At 43.7% G+C, this 20,569-nt stretch overlaps 1 protein-coding gene across 2 annotated transcripts; it reads right to left on the bottom strand.

The window, feature by feature from the left end:
• Positions 1-1,795: 1,795 nt before the first annotated feature.
• On the bottom strand, positions 1,796-7,175 carry LOC107288018 (cbp/p300-interacting transactivator 3-like). 2 transcript variants are annotated; one of them, XM_015816594.1, is made up of 2 exons: positions 7,078-7,175; positions 1,796-3,696 (listed from the first exon to the last, which is right to left on the bottom strand). In XM_015816594.1, exon 2 carries the CDS (start codon positions 3,681-3,683, stop codon positions 3,063-3,065), a length of 621 nt encoding a protein of 206 aa, XP_015672080.1. In that variant the 5' UTR covers positions 3,684-3,696; positions 7,078-7,175; the 3' UTR covers positions 1,796-3,062. The 2 variants fall into 2 exon arrangements, with proteins under 2 accessions (XP_015672080.1, XP_015672081.1); XM_015816595.1 differs by lacking the exon at positions 7,078-7,175 and adding an exon at positions 6,642-6,893.
• Positions 7,176-20,569: the final 13,394 nt, after the last annotated feature.

Consider the following 20,569-nt stretch of genomic DNA (forward strand, 5'->3'; position numbering starts at 1 on the left):
GACTGCATTCATACTACATCATAATAGTTTGCTTGGTTTTGACTTAACCTCATGTATAAATTCAACAGGAATCAGATCTAGTCTTTGGTAAATTTTCTTTTTCTGAGTCCAGGTAAGCACAGTTTAAAAAACTACATCAACATCCCAAACTCCCTTCCCCTGATATTAACTACAACTTTCCTTAGTTATATTAATATTCTTCGTTTGCAATCAACTCCATCTCAGGTGCCATTAAGTTTTCAATCATTAATAGTTCCAAATGTTTACCAAAGAGAATGTAGGCAGCAATAAGCACTACCATCTGGGTTCACACTCACAAAAAAACATGGTTTTCTGAGTACATCTCCATTGGCTGGGAAGTTTAAGGGGCTTAATTGAGATGGGGAAAGGAGGGGTTTTTTTTTATAGAATCTTCTAAAAATTTAAGGCATGCCTTTAACTTTTATAAATCCATTTCCCTAAACATGGAATCCAATTTTTTCTCCAGGGATTTGGGAAACCACAAAGTGAGAGCTGCAAGGAATTTTACTAAGCAACAACAGACTGGTTTTGCACATATTAAACCATATAAACCAAAGGTTGCAACTACAGTGGTGGAGTTTACACTACATTAATTAGCTTGATTTTGGGTGACCTTTAGGGCACATCCATTAAGGTTTTGGCAACAGAATGGAAGTAATTTGCTACTACTTTCTCCCAGGATTTTTTTTTTCTAATTTCCCAGTCATGTCCTGTTATTTTTTTGTGGTTTCTCATCCAATAATTAATCAAGTTTGACTTTTTCAAGATTAGGCATGGTGCCAAAGCTGTTTACTCTGAGCACAAATGCCATAATGTTACTGCAAAATGCCTCCAAAAATCCAGTCAATTACTTAATAGCAATATTTCCATCTGGAAAGATCAAGGATTTTGGTCATTATCAGAAGACACCAGAAGCTAGATTTTTAAGCAAGTCGCTAAGATTGTGGTAGCAATCATGGAAAGCATCAGTAATCTGATACGTTATGATCAAACACACAGGTGAAGTTAAGTTTCCTAAGCTGCCATTCAACTGCAACTTTTAGAGCTTCCAGGCAGATCTCAACACATTAGGGAACCTAAGTCTGACCTTAGTATATACTGATTGCTTCAGTTTCCTATTCTCATTTAAAATAGCAGTAACATCTGTGGTTTACATGTACAACCACTTAACTCAGGTTTAATTGCCCCAAATGCTTCTTTATGAGCTGCGCAAAGTCAGAACATACTTGGGGCACCTATCCCCAAAGTTTCCTACACCAGTCTTTCCCACTTGGTGCTCCCCAGATATTAAGGATTTTATCCCCACCACACTATGTCAGCCAGACTAATGGGAATTGTAGTCCATCTGGAAGTTTGAATAGCTTCTCTACTTATAAGTATTTTCCAGGGCATCTACACCTTCTTCTGCACTTATCAAGTATTTTAGCTTGTGGTTTGTTTAGGTTTGGTTTAGTCTATTGAACCCAACAATGGTGCTTTATAGCTACCATTTTGTACAAACCCACCCTATGGCTTGTTAAAATTAAGATTAAACAAAGCATGGTTTAATGCCACATGCAAAACCAGGCTTATCTCAGAGGCAATTGAAAAGGAGGCTGAAAAAGGCTGAAGGATTTGAGGATGTCAAGTACTTACCAAAATAGCAGGCATCTGGGAGGACGAGACAGAGCAATTTAAAAAGTATAACATGTTAGACCTTTCGTCCATACTTAATTGCAAGTCCAGGAACATTTTCTTACATAGATATTTCAATTAAGACACAAAACCCAAGGAAGGATCTTAAATTTGAGGGTTTAGCTTTTATTTGGAGAAAAACAAAATCATCTGTACATTTTCACTTCATTAATCAACAGATGTGTGCCTGCAAACAGAAGGATCCTTAGCAAATCTCCACTCTACTGAACTTTCTGAATTTGAAAATAAAAATAAAATTGCTATCCACACCATTTTTTGAGAAACAAAATCAAAACTTTAAAAAAAAAATCAAGCCCCCAGAGAGCAACAAGCCATTTTTTCATTCAAACAAAATATTCTTGCTTTAATTAGAGATAACAAAAAATATGGAGGGACATGCACTTCAGTGTCTTGTTTAGCCCTTCTCAGTGATTTCAGAAGGTAACATTGAGCCCTTCCAAATAAATAGAAATACAACAAAGGTTTCTTTTTCCCTTTGAAAAATTAAAAATATACACAATTACATGGTTATTTTATTTGGTTTCAAGAGGCAGAAAAAGCTAGAGAGTAGCTTATAGCTCATGTTTGTAGCAGCCTATCAAGAAATGCTAATCAGTTGGTCTTCCCCATCAGAAGTGACCTAACCTTGAAGATTTGTCATTTGAACACATGTGCCAGCTATCCCCCAGAAACTCCTGCCAGCTTAATACAAAACAAAGGAATGCAATTACAAGAGGGGGAAAAAAGAACAGAACCAAAAACCCCAACCTGAGGCCTGAGTGTTATTTTCAAGTAAAAAAAAAGGAGAGATGGTTGCAGACTTCACAGTACTGAAGGGCAATAAGGCAGGAGAAACAGTGAAGAGTATCTCCCAGCCATTCATGTTTCAGGAAAAAGGTTAAAAATCCATTATCACTACCCCTGAAGGAAAGGGGTTTATGGAAACAGCTTGTTCTGCCATCAGAGAAGGGATACAGCAGAACAGTTCTCAACCTCTTTGAAACCCACCCCTCTTATTGTTTGTAGTCCAAATGCAGAATAGTTTTGAAGGGACAGGCTTTCTTTCCTGAATGGCTGAAGTTCTACAACTGCTATTCATTTCCCATCTGCAGAAGCCTTTCAACTACCCTCTCTGCAAGAACAGCACAAGAAAAAGCCATTCTCTCCCTTGTGAGAAGCAGCAAGGCAGTGCAAGGGGAGGAAAAAAGTAAAAAAAAAAAAAGCATCTGGCGATTGTATTGTTTTTCAAGCAACTGGCAAAGATGATCTGGGCAACGTATCTACAGGAGAAAATGAGAATGCTGGAGGCAGGCGTGTATCACAATCAGGCCACAAGAAAAACAGGCCTGCTTCCCAGGCAGAGCTGCTCAGCAGCTGATTGCGCTGGGCTGCTGTTTGTTAACGAAGTCTGAGAAGAAGTCAAACTCATTCTGTCCCAGAAAAAGTTCTGGCAGCTCCTGAATGCGGTCCAAGCCCAGCTCCATAACCAAAGAAGTCAAGACCTCCTCATCAATAAGATCCGTGTCCATAACATTCAAGGTCAAAGCAGGGGAGGGCAGATGCTGCATGCCTGGGTGCTGTCCTGGGCCCATCCTGTATTGCTGTGCACCCGGTCCAACAGGGCCAGCAGTCATGCCTAGGAGAGGATGGCCCTGATATTGCGTGTTGAGTTTCTGCAAGTGCATACTTGCCATAAGTTGCTGGGTACCCACAGGTCCCATGTACTGTTGCTGTTGACTTGGATTGTTGAACATCACTGTGTTTGGCATCTGGTGGTGACCCATCTGTCCATTAATGCCCGGCCTCTGCCTCATTCCTCCATCCATAGCAGGGCCTCCATACTGCATCATCTGATGGTTGGGAGGAAGCGTCCTTAGCACATGCTGCTGTCCGTGTTGCGGTGGGGCTTGCATCCCATTCATGCCTATCCGGTAGTTCTGCATCCCATTCATGCCATGGCTCATTGACATCATCATGTGATCAGCCATCACAAACAGGGCACTGCAAGACAAAGAGTTCAGGTTAGAAGGTTGGCTTAATAACTCACTGCTATGAATTCTAAAGGCTCTGCTGGTAGCAATTGGGCTTTGGAAGTCAAAGAAAGAAGGAATGATTCAGCTCCCTTGCTGACATTCTAACTAGTTGATCAGGTTATTTTTCAGATGGGAAAACAGCTGTCCTCAATGCCAATATATCAAAGACAACACCAGTGCAATGTGACCTTCCAATGAGGAATGTCACAATGTCAGCCTCATCACAGGAGTCAAACCAGAAACTCCACAGGAAGATCAGAGCTACATTTTAGTCCGATAATTTTATTGAGATAGATATCAGATTCTTGAAAGTCTGATTGTGCTGTATCTTAACTCTAGCAATTTCTTAATATCGCTTTCCAGCACTCAAAAGAATGCATCAGCACCGTCTGTCAAGGTCATGTGGCTCAGGAATTCTGGGAGTTGAAGTCCACGAGGAGCCAAGGTTGCCTACACCCGTCTAGACAAGCTGTCCTGCATAGTCCATTTATTTGATATTGTCTACTACCCCTGCTTAACTTGACATCTTCCAGACACGTTGAGGTTGCACCTAGCTAAATTCTATACACATTTGATAACCACAACATCATAGGTGCAGACTGAGGCATTTCCCAGGTATTTTAGACTGAATTCCTCCCTAACTCTATTCAGAGATTTGATCTAAGAGTCTTAACATAAAAATACCTATGCCACTACCAAGCTAAAGACTCCTGGAAACCTTTTCTTGCTACTTTTCTTAGAAATTCAAGGGACCACAGAGTGTCTGCCCAACTGGCCCCAAATTATTCAGTGGACTTTACAGCTGAGTTGGATTTAAAAATCTTTGCTTCTGAATCTATTGGGGGACTGAAAGCCGAAAAGTAACTGCAGCTCTGGACAGCTGCAGATGTTTCTCCAAGCAATGGGCCAGAGCTAATTCAATGAAGCAAAGAGAGGCACGCATACATATAATTCCAGCCTTTCTTGTCCACAGTGGCAGCAGATGGTAGGGACTCCTCCCTGCCCCCTCAGTCCATGTGGCAGAGAGAAAACTGGAGTAGGAAATTACAATGAGACTTATAGTCCAATGTTTTAGCTCAAAGAAGACATTCAGGGCTCAACATCCCACTTCCCACAGGGCATGAATGATTTTGAGAAGCCCTTAGAAAAACTTGCATCCCATTACTATTCCCCTTTCAGACATTTAATTTGGAGAAATACTGCTTTTGAGCAGAGGCATCACACAATCAGAACAGCAAACCACATTTTGATCTAAAGTGCTAGCTGACCTCAGAAAACCAGGTGAGTAACTATGATTCAGTTAACTGGGAATAAATGCATCAGGCAAAAGCACTATAGAAATGACATCAAAGTACCATGGAGTGTCCTTCAGTGAATCTGTCAGTTAGTCTTCACAATGGTTACTATTAGGTATTATGTTCTCATATACAGGTTCTTATACTAATCCATTTCTGGGTTTGCACCATATAGTACATTAACAGCTGGTAGAAGATGCTACAGCCCCCTCTCTGCCCCAAGTCAAGATTAAAATTAATCATAGTAATTCCAAATTGTTTTTAAGTCGTCTGTACCAGCATGTTGCTGATTAAGTCTGTAGCCGTAAACACTTCTCCTGCCCCAAAGTGGGTACAATTTTTAAGCTGGCTAAGAGCAACCATGACCGTGTGTGTGTGTGTGTGTGTGTGTGTGAGAGAGAGAGAGAGAGAGAGAGAGAGAGAGAGAGAGAGAACGAGGTGCCTTCCAGCGTCTTGAGTCTACTTTTATATAATATTTACACAATACACTTAAGCTACAAAGTGATTTTGCTCAGACTCAGCAAACGGGGTGAACCCTGCCACAGAGGTTTCCAACCATCGTTTAGCATGCCAAGTAGACTGGAAACTTAAGGCATACTCAGCGAACCATGCAGGACCTGCCCATATTTTTGTCACGACTCTTTTATGGAAATCATTGCACTTATTCCTTCACGGAGTATTTAGCTGTAAAGACAGCCGCAACTTGTTTGCTGGCCCTCTTTTGAGCTTAGGCCGGGCCAGGCATTTTACAAAGGCGTGTTCATCCAACAACGATTCGACGAAAGTTTGGCATTTAATTTCCTTGGGGATTTTGTGACGCCCCCTAGAGGCAGGGCAGGGTGCTGCCGGCGGCGGCGGCGGCGGCGATTGCCGTTCGTAGCTGCTGAAATGAACATTCAGGCAGGCGCGCAAGGCTGGAAGAGTTCGGGCTCCGCTTTCGTTTCCTCCGCCGCCCCCCTCGGCGGTCCCTTCCCCTCTCTTCTCAGCCTGCCACCCCCAACAAGCGAGCCCCAATCCGCGCATCTAATTGATACGTGCAGCGGCTCCTTTGTAAAAAATACCAACGAAACTGCAAGTCAGGGACGTATTTCGCGTTCGCCTCTCTCCCGGCCAGCACTTCCCCCTAGGCCAGGGGTAGGCAACCTTGGCTCTTTTATGACTCGCGGACTTCAACTCCCAGAATTCCTGAGCCAGCATAGCTGGCTCAGGAATTCTGGGAGTTGAAGTCCGCGAGTCATAAAAGAGCCAAGGTTGCCTACCCCTGCCCTAGACCCAGCTTCTCCGAACAGGGTGGCGGCGCTTTGGTGCTTTCCGAGCGCCCTTCTCCTGGTTCTTCTAACCCTTCGGGCAACCGCCACCCCTTCCCCCTTCCCTCCGCCCCGGTGAGGTAGCTCCCGCTCCGGCACATTCCGCCAGCACAAAGATCAGCACTTCGCGAACACGCGTTTAACCCTTCCCTCCCGGCGTCCGAGTCAGACAATGCAGCCTGCCTGCCGAGCGCTCGGTGCAAATCGGAGAGACCGGCGCTGTCGCCGATTCTCAGGCAAAGGCTTCCCTGGCCGTGTCATTTCTGGCGCGCGGTTTAGCCCGAAGCCGCCCGCCCCCCTCGGGAACGTACCCCCAAAGGTGGCGATTCGAAGGGGCGGCTGCACAAGGCGCGAAGCAGGAGGAGTCCGCCCGACGGAACAAAAGCAGCCCCGGCTGCGGCGTCCGCTCCGCTCTCTGCCTTCTCACGCTCCTCTTGCTGCTTGCCCTCGAGTCGGTCGGCCGGCCCTGCCCGCTGTTTGCAAAGGCGTCCCCAACTCCGGACGCATCAATCCCTCCCGGCCGGCCGCCCCTTTCCCACACGAGCCTCCCCAACTCCTCAGGGTATCTCGCCAGCAGGGTAAACTTCAGTCCTCCTTATATAGTCAGGGCAAGGAGGGCGGAGCGTTTAGCCGCGCCCCCTCCATTTCTAATTGGTGAGAGGTCTTCCGAAAGCGTCCTCTCCCCCCCCCCCCCGCCGCGGAACGAGGGAATTCGGGCCCAATGTGAAGTCTCGGGGTCCCGCCCACCTGTTTTTCTTTCGCAGCCGAAGATAAGAGACTTGTAACGCGGCGGCCGGGTCTGCCGCAGGTTGACGCCACTTCTTCTCCAACCGACTTTCCTTCCTTCCTTCCTTCCTTCCTTCCTTCCTTCCTCGTGTGCGCCTCCTCCGTCTGTATGCAAACAAACGAGGGCAAGATTTGGGCCCCTTTTCTCCTCTGCCGCCGATTGGTGGAAGGAGAGGCGTCCTCCAGAGGAGGCGCGCCTGCTGATGTTCCTACCTCTACGGGGCTCCTTGGGGTGGGGGTGATGGAGAGGGATGGGGGCGCCGAACCACTTTTTTCCCACCGGGAATCCTCGCGGGCGGTTGGCTTTCAGCGCCCACCATCCTGTAACTGGCGAGAAGATAGGTGCCCCTAATGCCCCCGCCCTGTTTTCCTTGTTCTCCAAATATTCCACGCGTCTGTAAAGATAATGGAACTTTGTTTAGGAAACCTGATTGACTTGAGCATCTCAGGCGCATGCATACGTACAGATGATTTTTTTTTTATTCTCGCATATTTATACTCTCTCTCCCTCTTTTATTTTAAGAGAAAGGTCTCACATAAAGGCCTTTTTGCTCTTCTTGTCCCTAGTAAAGAATCTTGCTGGATCAAAACAGCATCAAGTCTAGTCTCATGTTTCCAATACCAGGCACCATATATTTCTGAGGGAAGCTTGCAAACAAGGCAACAGTTTGCCATGTTGCTAGACCTCAGCATCTGCTTTTCAGTGGTAGATAGCCCTTCTACATTGAGGCTTTGTTAATCATTGATAGAGTTATCTATATTCTTTTAAATGTATTTGGTTTCATAGTTGCTTTCTTTTTTTAAAAAAAAACCTTATATTACCATTTTCATTGTCATATCTGGTACCCTGTTATAATAGAGGAATCAGTGTAAAAGTCAGACTTTTACAAAAATTAAATTAGAAAATTTGCCTCACCTGGAGGATGAAGACTTTGCTGCTTAAAGCTGTTCTTGTAAATCTTCCAGTCTGAGCCACCATCATCAATGGCCACAAAGGTTGGAGGAACTTTTGGACACCCAAAGGCAGGATGAGAAGCTCATAACTTTCCCCTCGTGTTGATTTGACCCTCCAGAGCTGCTTGTGCATAGAGAAGTTTTTACAACCTTGTCCCAGGGGCAGAAAACATGTTTTGCTGTGCAACTGAGATCTCTGCAGAGAAGATGAGGGCAGTCTTTATGAGGAAAATGAAATAGTGGAGTACATTAGAGGAGCAAAAGTAAAGAAGTGTTTTGGGGTAATTGAAAGTTTAGCCCATTTGACAATGCAAATTACAGTATTTTATCAGATGATTAAGTGTTATCTTCAGCAACAGAGGCAGTAGAAGGGAGAGACTGAGGCCAAAGGCAAACGAAAAGGAAAGATCAAGCAAATCAGACCAGTGTTTTTCAAACTTGGCAACTTTAAGATAACGTGGACCTCAATTCCCAGAATTCAGCCAGCAAAATTCTGCGAGTTGAAGACCACATATCTTAAAGTTGCCAAAATACTGAATTAGACCTTGAAAAAATGTTCAGTATTAACTCTCTACCTTGTCATTAATAACAACATTCAATTATTGAGCAATGCTGAATTAATTGTCATAGAGAATAGGGAATCATTATCACTACTGAGGCACAAATGAATGGAACTTCTGGAGAAAACTTAAGGATGATTACTTGTACAAGAATTCACTAATCTCCCATCAGGGATACTACATATGAATAAGGGTGGGTCCTATGTAAGTGCACATTAATTCAGTATTGTTGAACTAATTGTGTGATCCACTAACAAGGATTGGGGTGCTTTAGATATATTTAAGGTCTAATTGAATTCTCAGTTTGCAATTCTTATCTGGTCCCATTACTTCCTTGTTAGCAATCTACCATGCTGCTGAGGATACAATTATAATGCACTGCTTCCAAGGGATTCTACACACCCACAACCAAATTGCACATCAACTTTCTCTAATCCTCATTGCTCATGCCAGCTAGGAAACCATTTATGTCAGATTTGGGAAGGATAATTTATGTCTTTGGTTAGTTTCTTTTTTTTTAAAGTACTATACAAGAAGGCTCCTTGGTTTTGTTATAACCTGGGCCATTCTTCTCTAATTTGCTGGACCCTGGACATTTTGGATTGCAATTCCCACCATCCTTGACTCTGGGTCATGTTGACTGGGGCTCGGGAGAGTTGCAACTGAAAACATTTGGAAAGTAGCAAAAGAGGAAAGGCTGATTTAAATATCCCAACCACTCTCTGGATATTTTAGATTGGAGAAGACTGTCCTTTCAAAGTAGCTCAAAGGGGTGATAACCTCTGAAGCTATTTTCCTCCTTCTGAGGCTCAGTCAAAAAGCTACAAATTATGGGGCCAGCACTAGAATAAATATTCCCTTTAAAGAGTGAGAATCCAATCAAGAATATCCCCACTCATTCATTTTAGGGGAGGATGCATGGGGAAAGCCATATGCAAATATTCTAAGAAATTCTCCATCATTCTTAAATTGAAGGAGAAAAGGGGGAACTGTTTTGTCAAAGGAAGGAAAAACTGAAATAGACCACTCCCAAGTTAATGCAACCGATGCAAAGGGGGCCTGGGTGAAGCAAAGATAACTCTTTTGTTCTTCTTTTCTATGCTAACCCTTAAACAAAAAAAGGACATGACATAGAGGCTTCCCCAGAGTAGATCATTTCTGATCTCAGCTTGTCATCTGTCACTGAACTCTTTACATCATTGAATTCTCTATATTGAATTCTATACATTAACCACTGACTTATAGTCAAACAATAGTCCAAAATTACGATGGCCTTGGGAAAAGTGAGTTATGACTGCCACACCACCCTTGTGGTCAGGTGATTGCAATTTGGGCGCTTGGCAACCAGCTCACATTTATGACCAGATGTAGTGACCTGCAGTCATGTGATCATGACTTGTGACCTTTTTTTTTCAATTTCTGGCAAAAAAAACACCCACTAGGGAAGCTGGATTTACTTAATGACTGTATGATTCACAATGATTGCTGATATAAAATTGAGTCCAACTTGACTTACAACCACAAGGACGATGGAAATCCCAGTCCCAATTGCAGTTGGGAATACAACAGTCAATCTTGGGTAAACCTGATGCCATCCTTGGGCAATTCATAAAGCTCTGCTTGAACATGTTGGGCCTCCTGATTGGCATCTGGGTGCTGTCTCATGAAACTCCAAAGAACCTCCTCTCCACCACTGTCTGGCGGGGGCTCACCCTTCAGCTGAGAGCTGCCCTTTGCTCCCTGCTAAATTTTGCTTTGGATGGCCTTGTGAAGCAAAATTTGATCTGAGCTCTGTGGACCTCAAGAGAGCTGGTAAATGAGGAAAAATAAGGACGGGGGTGGGGGGGGGATTTGTACAATGCAATTCTAAAATTTAAATGCAATACAATTTAAAGGCAGGCCTGGTGATAATGAAACGGAGCACATTGGATAAAAACATACCATATAGTGAGCCTGGATCCTTAGGCTGTAATGTCTGCTACTGTAGTACTTAGGGAATACTTGCTTATGGAAACTCACCAGAAAACAAGCATCACAATGCCATGTAAACAGAATGAGGCTTTACTCTGAATGTTGCTGCTTATTGATTCTCAAACTGAGGGCTATTAACACGTAATGTCATGGATGTGTGAAGTGTCCAGGGGATGCTTTTGATCCAGCTTGAATGATATATAGCAGTGGTTCTCAACCTTTTCTTCATCACAGACCCCCCTTTAAATATCTTTTGTGGCCATGGACCACTGAGATTTAACTCAAGATTTAAATCAGAATATTTCTTCAAGCCTTTGTGGACCCCAGGGGTCTGCAGACCACAGGTTGGGAACCACTATTACATAGAATGGACCAAAGCAGCCAGTGGGGATTTGTTTTGTCAGATCCAGGCAATCTCATTGGCTTACTATTAAATGCAACCAAATCTCAATTAAGTCAAAAAGGTTCTTCATTTGGGTGAGGACATGCAGGGGATTTTTCTGCTGCTTCTTAACAGGACCCCCTGTGCTAGGAAGACCTTTTTGCTGGAAATTAAATTGGTCTTCTGATTCAAGGGTATACAAAATTTTTTGTGATATATATATATTATAGTGTTGATTGCTGTATGGTTTTTGATAACAGCTTACACTCAGGTATTATTCTAAAAAAATAATTAAATTTACACCAGCCCCAGAAGTAGGGGAAGCAGATGACACAGTCTGATCTCAGCATCTCAGCACTGAATGCAAACAAAGGCAAAACGTACTAGAAGTGAGGATGGGGTTGGAAAATGTGTGGGGAGGTAACCACATGGGCCAGAAAATAATCTATAAATATAAATCCCGGGGAGATGGGAAATTGTGACCTCATGCTGTTGTCATGCAACCCGGTTCCCTGAGGGTGCTGTTTGTAAAAGAGCATTGAATCTGGTCTATAGAGAGAGCTGAATATATTGTGCACTATGAACACAAAGGAAATAAAGGGTGAAGTACAGTGCTAAGGCAGAAGTTTTGAAGAGATGCCTCCTCAAACTGCTGTGTTAGAAAAGTTGCAAGGGTTGAGTTTCGCTTGGTTGGAATATTCTGTTTTCCCCCCTTTATTGTTATGAAGCTAAATGCTTTCCCCTTTTTTATCTCTGCAAATAAAAGCACACATGCTTTTTTATTTTCATTCCAAGAAGAAGTAATCTCCCTTCCAGCCTTCTGGCCAGTGAGAACAAAATGTACTGGGAAGCAGGCACCTGCCACTTATTTACCCCTCATCAGTTTATTAAAATTTAACTTAGCTGATAATCATGTAGTACACTGAAATATAAACACATCAGGCTCCTGTTTCAATCCTGATCACTTTGCATTGACTTAGGAGGGCCTTGCCGGCTGACTCGTGCAGCGCAGTTCCAAGCATGCTCATCTGGAAGTAACCTGGCCTGTATTTAACAGGACTGCTCCTCTTAAATATATTTAGAAGGCCAAAAATTGTTGAGCCAAAGCCTGAGAATGATGGGGGGTGGGGTGGGAAATCCATCCCTTGGGAGCAGAGTGCATCCGTGCTGTTCAAAAATGTCCCTCTGGATTGCCTGTTCCATCTGCATGGAGAGGCTTCCTTCATGGTTTCTGCCCCCACAGGCTTAAGGACTGGCAGAGAGGCAGGGTCCTTACCTCCTACAGGATTGGCAGAAGAAGCTTTCAGTTCATGTTTTAGCCAAATCTGGGCTGCTATTTAACATGACCTGTGAACTTTGCAAGTTTTTGTTTTTCAAACATTCTCAGGAGGCTGGAGACTTTTTTTTTCAAATTACAGGTAGTCCTCGACTTACAACAGTTCATTTAGTGACCATTCACTACATGAAATGGTATAGGGTTTTCTGCCTGAGCAAGGGGTTGGACTAGAAGACCTCCAAGTTCCCTTCCAACTCTATTATTATTATTGTTGTTGTTGTTGTTGTTGTTGTCATTATCGTTATCATTATTATTTACAACAAACTGAAAAAAAAGTGACTGAAGACCGTTTTCCACATGGTCAAAATTTAGCCACTTGGCAACTTACAGTTGTAATGTTTCCTGGGGTCATGTGATCCCCTTTTGCGACCTTCTGACAAGCGAAGTCAATGGGGAAGCCAAATTCATTTAACAATCTTGTCTGAAAATGTCTCCCAGAGGGAGTTATGGATGCCTTCCCTTGGATTTGAATGGTAATATGATTGTTTAGTAGAAGATAAGACTTGGGTATTCTATTGCTAAATAATTTCAAAAATACTATGTACCACCTATCACAGTGATGGCGAACCTTTTAGAGACCGAGCGCCCAAACTGCAACCCAAAACCCACTTATGCATCATCGGGTGCCGGGTGGGTGTGGCCCATTGGCTGGGTGTGGCTAATTGGCTGGGTGTGGTCCATTGGGTGGGCGTGGCTGCGGTGGTAACGGCAGACTGGGTGGGACTAAAAAGTTCAATCAATTCTAACTTTGCAAGATCTTTTTTTCCCCGCGAGAAGTTGAAATTGACTGATTGAACCTTTTTTTTTTTTTGCACACGGCGGCGGAGGCCTAAAGCGAAAAGGTTTTATAAAACCCAGCTGAAGGCCTAGGATTGGGGCGACGGCACGCGTGCCCACAGAAAGGGCTCTGAGTGCCACCTTTGGCACCCGTGCCATAGGTTCGCCACCACTGACCTATCAGAATTGTACTGAATTCTATTTGTCTCTGGAAACAATTTTATTCCCCAATTAGATTGAAAACTGGTAAAAAAAATGCAGGAGAACTTTTATAAATAGCACTTTGGGATGTATCACCATCAGACATTGTAGAATAGTGTTTCGTAACCTTGGCAAGTTTAAGAGGTGTGAACTGCAACTCCCAGAATTCCATAGCCAGCATGCTGAGTGGGGAATTCTGGGACCTGAAGTCCACACCCCTTAAACTTGCCAAAGTGGGAAAACACTGCCATAGAAGGATGGGATCCTTCAGGAATGTCTTAGCCATCTGTACTCCAGAAATGTTTGCCCTTGACCTCTGACTCCATTTTTGGCAGATGCCCCTGTTTACATTGGGCCTGTCCTGGCAGGTGGATGGGATGGGTGAACTGAGAAGTAGATTTTGGTTTTCCAAAAAGACGATGACTAAGACAATTAATTGTTTAATGGTATGACGATTGTTTTTGCTCTTGGAATGTCAGCAAGCACTTGCTGGCATTGACAGGAATAACACTGTTATGTACATAAGTGATGGAATGCATGGATGTGTGTTCACACCCTTGACTGCCTTATTATTCCTCAGTAGGTCCATATGGTGGAAAGTTCCTCTCTGTCTTTCACGGCAGCTTGGAATCATGTCAGGGAAGAGTTAATTGACAAATGTTATGGGTTGAGTTCGCCATCCTTCCTTCTCAAAGTTGGTCTTGGCTCGCTGAGAACTAAGAAACAAAGGAAGCCTTCAAGCAGATGTTTGCCCTCCAATAGTTCAGCAAAGAGTATTATTACAGGTAGTCCTCGATTTACGACCACAATTGAACCCAACATTCCCGTTGCTAAGCGACACACTTGTTAAGTGAATGTTGCCCCATTTTACCACCTTTCTTGCCACAGTTGTTAAGCGAATCACTGCGGTTGCTGAGTTAATAACACGGTGGTTAAGTGAATCTGGCTTTTCCATGGCCTTTACTTGTCAGAAAGTCGCAAGAGGTGATCACATGACCTCCAGGACATTGCAACCATCATAGATATGTACCATTTGCCAGGCATCCAAATTTTGATCACGTGACCATGGGGATACTGCAATGGTCGTAAGTGTGAAAAGCAGTCATAAGTCTCTTTTTTCCGTTGCTGTTGTAACTTTGTTCACTAAATGAAATGTTGTAAATCAAGGACTAGATGTCCTTGCATAAAAATATGGCCACCTTTCGGTAATATCCATTGTGTCCTTGCTGCTGACAGTTGCCATTCATTCACTTGTTCTCCTTTGGGGGAACAATCCCAAGAGCTGACCAGAGGGAGAAAGTTGTTAGTACTTCCTTTTCATTGTGATTCTGCTTGCCTGCTTGGAGAGGATAGGCAAACAGTAGCAAGAAGTCGGAGCAGCAAGACGAGGGACTCAGAAAGTGACAGTACTAACCTCCCCAGTGAAGTGTTGGTATCCGCATATGCCCCATAGCATCTCATTTTGACATTGCCATTTGGGGTCCCATCAGAGTCCGTATAGCTTAAACCGGGGTGATCAACCTAGAGCCCTAGGGCTGCAGATGGACTCAGTTTTGTTCACAGTCTCATAAAGGTAGTCCTTGACTTAACAACCATTCATTTAGTGACCGGTCAGAGCAGTGGTGGGATTCAAATATGTGAACAACTGGTTCTCTGTGTGGATGCTGCTTCCGGAAGTCCATTCTGGGCCTGGGCAACAAAAAATTAGCTACTGGTTCTGCCAAAGTGATGCGAACTGGCTGAATCCCACCACTGGGTCAGAGTCACAATAGTGCTGAAAAAGGTGGTTTACAACCATTCCTTGCACTTACTACCATTGTAGCGATCCTGTGATCCATATTCGAGCCCTTGGTATCCTGTATGTGTTTATAATGGTTGCAGCCTCCCAGGGTATTGTGATCACCATTTGTGACCTTCCCAGCCAGCTTCTGACAAGCAGAGTCAGTGGGAGAAGCTGGATTTGCATAATGCATGATTCACTTATCAATTATCACAAAAAGGTCACGATTCACTTAACAACATCCTTGCTTGACAATGGAAATTTTGCTCTCAAGTTTGGTCATAAGATGAGGCCTATCTGTAATGTCTCCTTAAAATTGCCAAAAATCAACAGTAAAAAAAAAGTTTCATTTTGAGACTACACCACCCCCTTCCAAGCATGATGCAAATATGATACAAGGAGCCAGTTTACTCTATTGCTTAAGGTGACAGGCTAGAAAGCTGGGGGTTGTGAGTTCAAGTCCCAACTTAGCCAGGAAAACCAACTGGGTGACCTTGGGCCAGTCCCTCTTTCTCAGCCCAACCCACTGCACAAGGTTGTTGTGAAGAAAATAGGAAGAGGAAGGTGTGTCGGATGTATTCACTACCTTGGGTTATTTTTAAAACAATAAAGGCAGGATACATATAAGTAAATTAATATTCTGCCCACTTTGCCTTTGTTTTTCCCCCACATCTGCCTTTGTCCTTTCCAAAGAGCAAAGAGCAGCCATCAAAAAGATGTTTATTCTTGCAAAACTATAGAGCTGATCAGGAGTGTCCTGGCATGGCTGGAACATCCTGGGAGGTAAACATTCTCAGGGCTAAACTCCACACTTACATAACGTGGCAGCTTGCCAAGGGGCAGGTAGAAGGCCTCCTTTCTGCCCAGGTGATAGATAAGGTCACCTCCTATTGACTCACGGGAGAATTATGTGACTTGCCCAGAGTCACACGTGAGAAAGTCAGGAAGTGGGAATTGCTGGCTTTTCAAGCCTCTTGTGCCACCCTTCAGATGCCATGGACTTCAACTCTGCCATAACCCAACCCTCATGGCCTTGTGTGGCTCAAGGATTATGAGGCTTCGGAGCCCACCCTTCTCAAAAGTAGCCCATCTGGGAAGACTCATTGATGGCCTCCCATTATCCAAATGGACCATCCGAATAAATAAAAAAAAAAGAAAGATCTACAAAACAGTTTTTTATTTAATTGGTTTGGGGTTGCAGAGAGAGAGAGAGAGAGAGAGAGAGAGAGAGTACCCAGGTTGTCTAGGTAACCTTTCAGAAAACCCACATACAAAGGACATAAACAGCTCTTCTCCTGTATTATCGGTGCCCGTCCTTCAGTGGGGCTGATGGCTGTTTGAAACTTTTCCTCCCTCACTCTGTTATTGGCCCACAAGGGATTCAAGTAGCTCAAGAAAAGTGCAAACTTCCTGAATTTTTTTGCTTGTATTTACTTTCCACTTGGCCTTTTTTAAAAAAAATTTTTTTTTTTGTGGTCTGCTGCACTGACTAGGTTTCCTGCTAGGCTTCCTGCTCAGTGTTTGCTTTTAATTAAAAGGGGAAAGAAGCCGTTGATGGGAGCCCTGCGTCCAGTGGATGCCTTGGCTGGACAGAGCAGCCATTTTGGATCCTGTCTTGGCTCCCCCCTGCCACATTTGTTTGCAGAAGGGCTTGTAATTAGTCGGCTTTTGCTGATAGTTGGTATTTGCTGGACGTAAATGTCCCTACGAATCTCTTGTACAGTCTAATTAAGCAGCTCTCCCCCATGAGCAAAATGCCGAAAGTCCGTCATACTTGCCTGGATGTGGTACAAGGTCAAGTTACAACTGGGACATATCATGTCAGCAAAGAACTGAGAAAGTGGCACTTTTATTTTATTTTATTTTATTTACCAACTTCACTATTTTTTTAAAATAAATAACTCAAGGTAGCGAATATTCCTAATGCTCTTTTTTCTTCCTACTTTCCCCAACAACAATCCTGTGAGGTAGGTTGGACTAAGAGAGAGTGACTAGCCCAAGGTCACCCAACTGGCTTTTGTACCTAAGGCAGGACTAAAACTCATGATCTTCTGGTTTCTGGCCTAACATTTTAACCGCTAGACCAAAGTTACTGGCTGTCCAGCTATTGCTGAACTAAACCTACCAGCATGTTTCATTATTGGTCACCTATAGCTTCTTCTGCTAGGACTTGTAGTTTAGTAACTTCTGGAGAACCTCAGGTTGCCCAGCCCTGGTCAAGCAAGCACAATAGGAGCAGGATGATAGAAGACAAAGCCATGAATTACATCAGGATTGGCAAGACATGTGGACTTCAGCTCCCAGAATTCCAAGACCAGCATAGCTAGCTGGGGAATTCTGGGAGTTCATAGAATCATAGAGGTGTTCTAGTCCAACCTCCTATCTAAGGGAGGAGTCCTTATACCATCCCAGGTGAAGAGTTGTTCAGTTTTTTTCTTGAAAATCTCCAGTAATGGAACACCCACAATTCCAGGAGGCCAACTGTTCTCACTGTCGGTTGACTATTCACATATCAAGGTTGGGAAACCTGCATTATATGATCCGGTGTGGATGTTTCTGCTGGTCTGAGGTCTCCAGGTAGGGTGCAGACCTGTGCCGCCACCCCGTTTGTCAGTTGCCAGCAGGGGCAAAGCCTGCCTGAGAAGATTAAGGTGCTCATTAGGGGCACCCACACATGTTTCTGGAAGTTCCACCTTTAGTTTTTCTCTACCCCAGTTTTCTACTCCTGATGCCTCCTCTTCAGGCTAGTTTATTCTTGCCTTCCTTTTTCCTTTTTTTCCCTCTCCTCCTCCTCCTGGAGTTGTTTTTCTATTTTCTTTTCACTTAAGCATTAAAAGAATGTGTGTCCTTTGAAAGTATGCTGAAGGTTGCATGAAAATAGGGAAAGGGCCCAGTGGTGGGATTCAAATATGTGAACAACCGGTTCTCTGTGTGGATGCCGCTTCCGGAAGTTCATTCTGGGGCTGGGCAACAAAAAATTAGATACCGGTTCTGCCAAAGTGGTGGAAACTGGCTGAATCCCACCACTGCAAGGGTACCATTCCTTTTGCTGTATATAAAATCCTGTGCCTGAATATACGAGAGAGGGAGGGAGAGAGAGCGAGAGCGAGCGAGCAGATCTACGCATTGTTCAAGTGCGGAAGAGATATAACAGGAGTCCCTTTGACCAAAACGTTTTGCAAGTTTCCTATCTCTAATCATCGACCTTCTCCAAAGACTCAGCCTTCTCCCACTGCCAGAACTTGTCAGTCAGAGCACATCCGCTGCTGTGTCATGGCAGAATCTGTCTGCCAAGCTTCTTGAGATGCCTTAGTAACAGGAGGGTGGATCTTCTTTTATGCTCAAATATATTATTATTATTAGTAGTAGTATTCTTGGTTTTGTTTGTTTTTTTTTTAAAAAAAACATACATTTCATGTGTCCTCACTGGGTGGAGGTGCCCATTAGAGGGTGAAGGCCGGATGGGTTGAGCCAGTGGCTCATAGGCAGGATCTGCGTTTCACATGTTACCTTGTGCACGGTTGAGCTTTGGATCAGCCCAAGCCAATGCTGCTTCCTCTTGAACCCGGGCAGGCAGGGCAGAGGCATCAGCAGGAGCTGATGTTTTCATCAGAATCTCTAGAGCAGTGGGCCGCAGTGGTGATGGAAGTGCCATGCTTTTTGTACTGCGCACATTGTCTTGAGGGATGTAGCAATGGAGTGGCCTTGCACAATGATGACACAATGCTCCTTTCGTCATTGAACCCCCCCCCCTTCCCCTGGAGATACCTCGGAATGGAATGGAATGGAATGAAATAGAATAGAATAGAATAGAATAGAATAGAATAGAATAGAATAGAATAGAATAGAATTTTTGCATTAGGAGTTGTTCTTGCTATCTTGGAAGTAGAAGATTATTACCATGTTTTCCCCAAAATAAGACTGGGTCTTATATTAATTTTTGCTCCAAAAGACTCATTAGGAGTTATTTTCCGGTTAGGTCTTATTTTCAGGGAAATACGATACTAAATGCATCTGTCTTGCTGACGATCTTAATTGGGCCTTATTTTTGGGGTGGGGCTTATATTACGAGGATCCTGAAAAATCATGTTAAGGCTTATTTTCCAGGGAAAAACGGTATTACTGGTAGTCCTTGACTTACAACCATTTGTTTAGTGACTGTTCAAAGTTACAAGGGTACTGAAAAAAAGTGACTGGTTCTCTGCATCCCATGGTCACATGATCAGAATTCAGGTGCTTGGCAACTGGCATGCCTTTATAATGGTTGCAGCATCCCAGGGTCATGTGATCGCTATTTGCAACCTTCCCAGTTGGCTTGCAACACTCAAAGTCAATGTGGGAAGCTGGATTGGCTTAATAACTGCATGATTCTGCAGTTATTAATAACTGCACCAATTCGCTTAACAACTGTGGCAAAAAGGTCATAAAACCAGACATAGCTCACTTAACCACTGCCTTGCTTAGCAATGGAATGTCTGTTCACAACTGTGCTTGCAAGTTGAGAGAATTTAACAACAACAACAATAATAATAATAAAGTTGGAAAGGACCTTCGAGGTCATCTAGTTCAGGCAGGAAACCCTATACCATTTCGGACAAATGGCTGTCCAGTCTCTTCTTAAAAGCTTCCAGTGTTGGAACATTCACCGCTTCTGGAGGCAGGTTGTTCCACTGGTTAATTGTTCTAACTGTCAGGAAATTTCTCCTTAGTTCCAGGTTGCTTCTCTCCTTGGTTAGTTTCCATCCATTGCTTCTTGTCCTGCCTTCAGGTCCAGTTTTTTTATGGTAATATTATCTGTTTGATGGTCTGCAGTTTCCCCAGCTTAAATCCCAAAGGAGATTTTCCTGAAGGAACTATTCCCAGCAGGCCTTCATAGTGAAAAGTATAAGCCGCCAGAGAGGCTGCAGATTAATGGAGAGATGTTAACAGTTAACCAGCCACCAGAAACTCCCAAGTATAAGTCAGCCCAAAACACCACCATGAGAAATTGGAAAGAAATTCTCTAGACTAGAGCCCTGAATATAAGATAGAAAAACATAGAAAACACATAGAAAAAGCCTGCAGGGAAGAAAACTTTTGTTACATGTTACATGCCAGATTTGGGGACATTAATTCCCCTCAAAGCATTAACTCGAAGAAAAGAATGGTGGAAGATCTTGAAAGCAAAACCTTTTGCAACATGCAGCCCCCCTCCCCCCCGATCCTCTGCACTGAACGCAGAAGGCATGAAGTGGAGCCCTTTTGCAGGCATCTTCTCTGAGTTGCTTTGGCTGGCTTCATGTTCCTTGTTCCTCAGCCTGGGCCTGGGATGGGTAGCTGTAAGTGTGACTCAGGGCCAGCTGGAGGTTTTCCATCAAGAGGTCACAAAGACCTGTTTGACAGGTTCCTATTTTTTTTTGTTACACATTAGCATGGTGCACCTGAGAAAGAACAGAGGTGTCAGGAATCTGTTGTCACTGCAAAGGGAAAAAAGTTTTTTTAAAAAATAAAAA

Source organism: Protobothrops mucrosquamatus, unplaced genomic scaffold, assembly GCF_001527695.2.
Source record: "Protobothrops mucrosquamatus isolate PMUCROS unplaced genomic scaffold, P.Mucros_1.0 scaffold468, whole genome shotgun sequence".
Lineage (NCBI taxonomy): Eukaryota > Metazoa > Chordata > Lepidosauria > Squamata > Viperidae > Protobothrops > Protobothrops mucrosquamatus.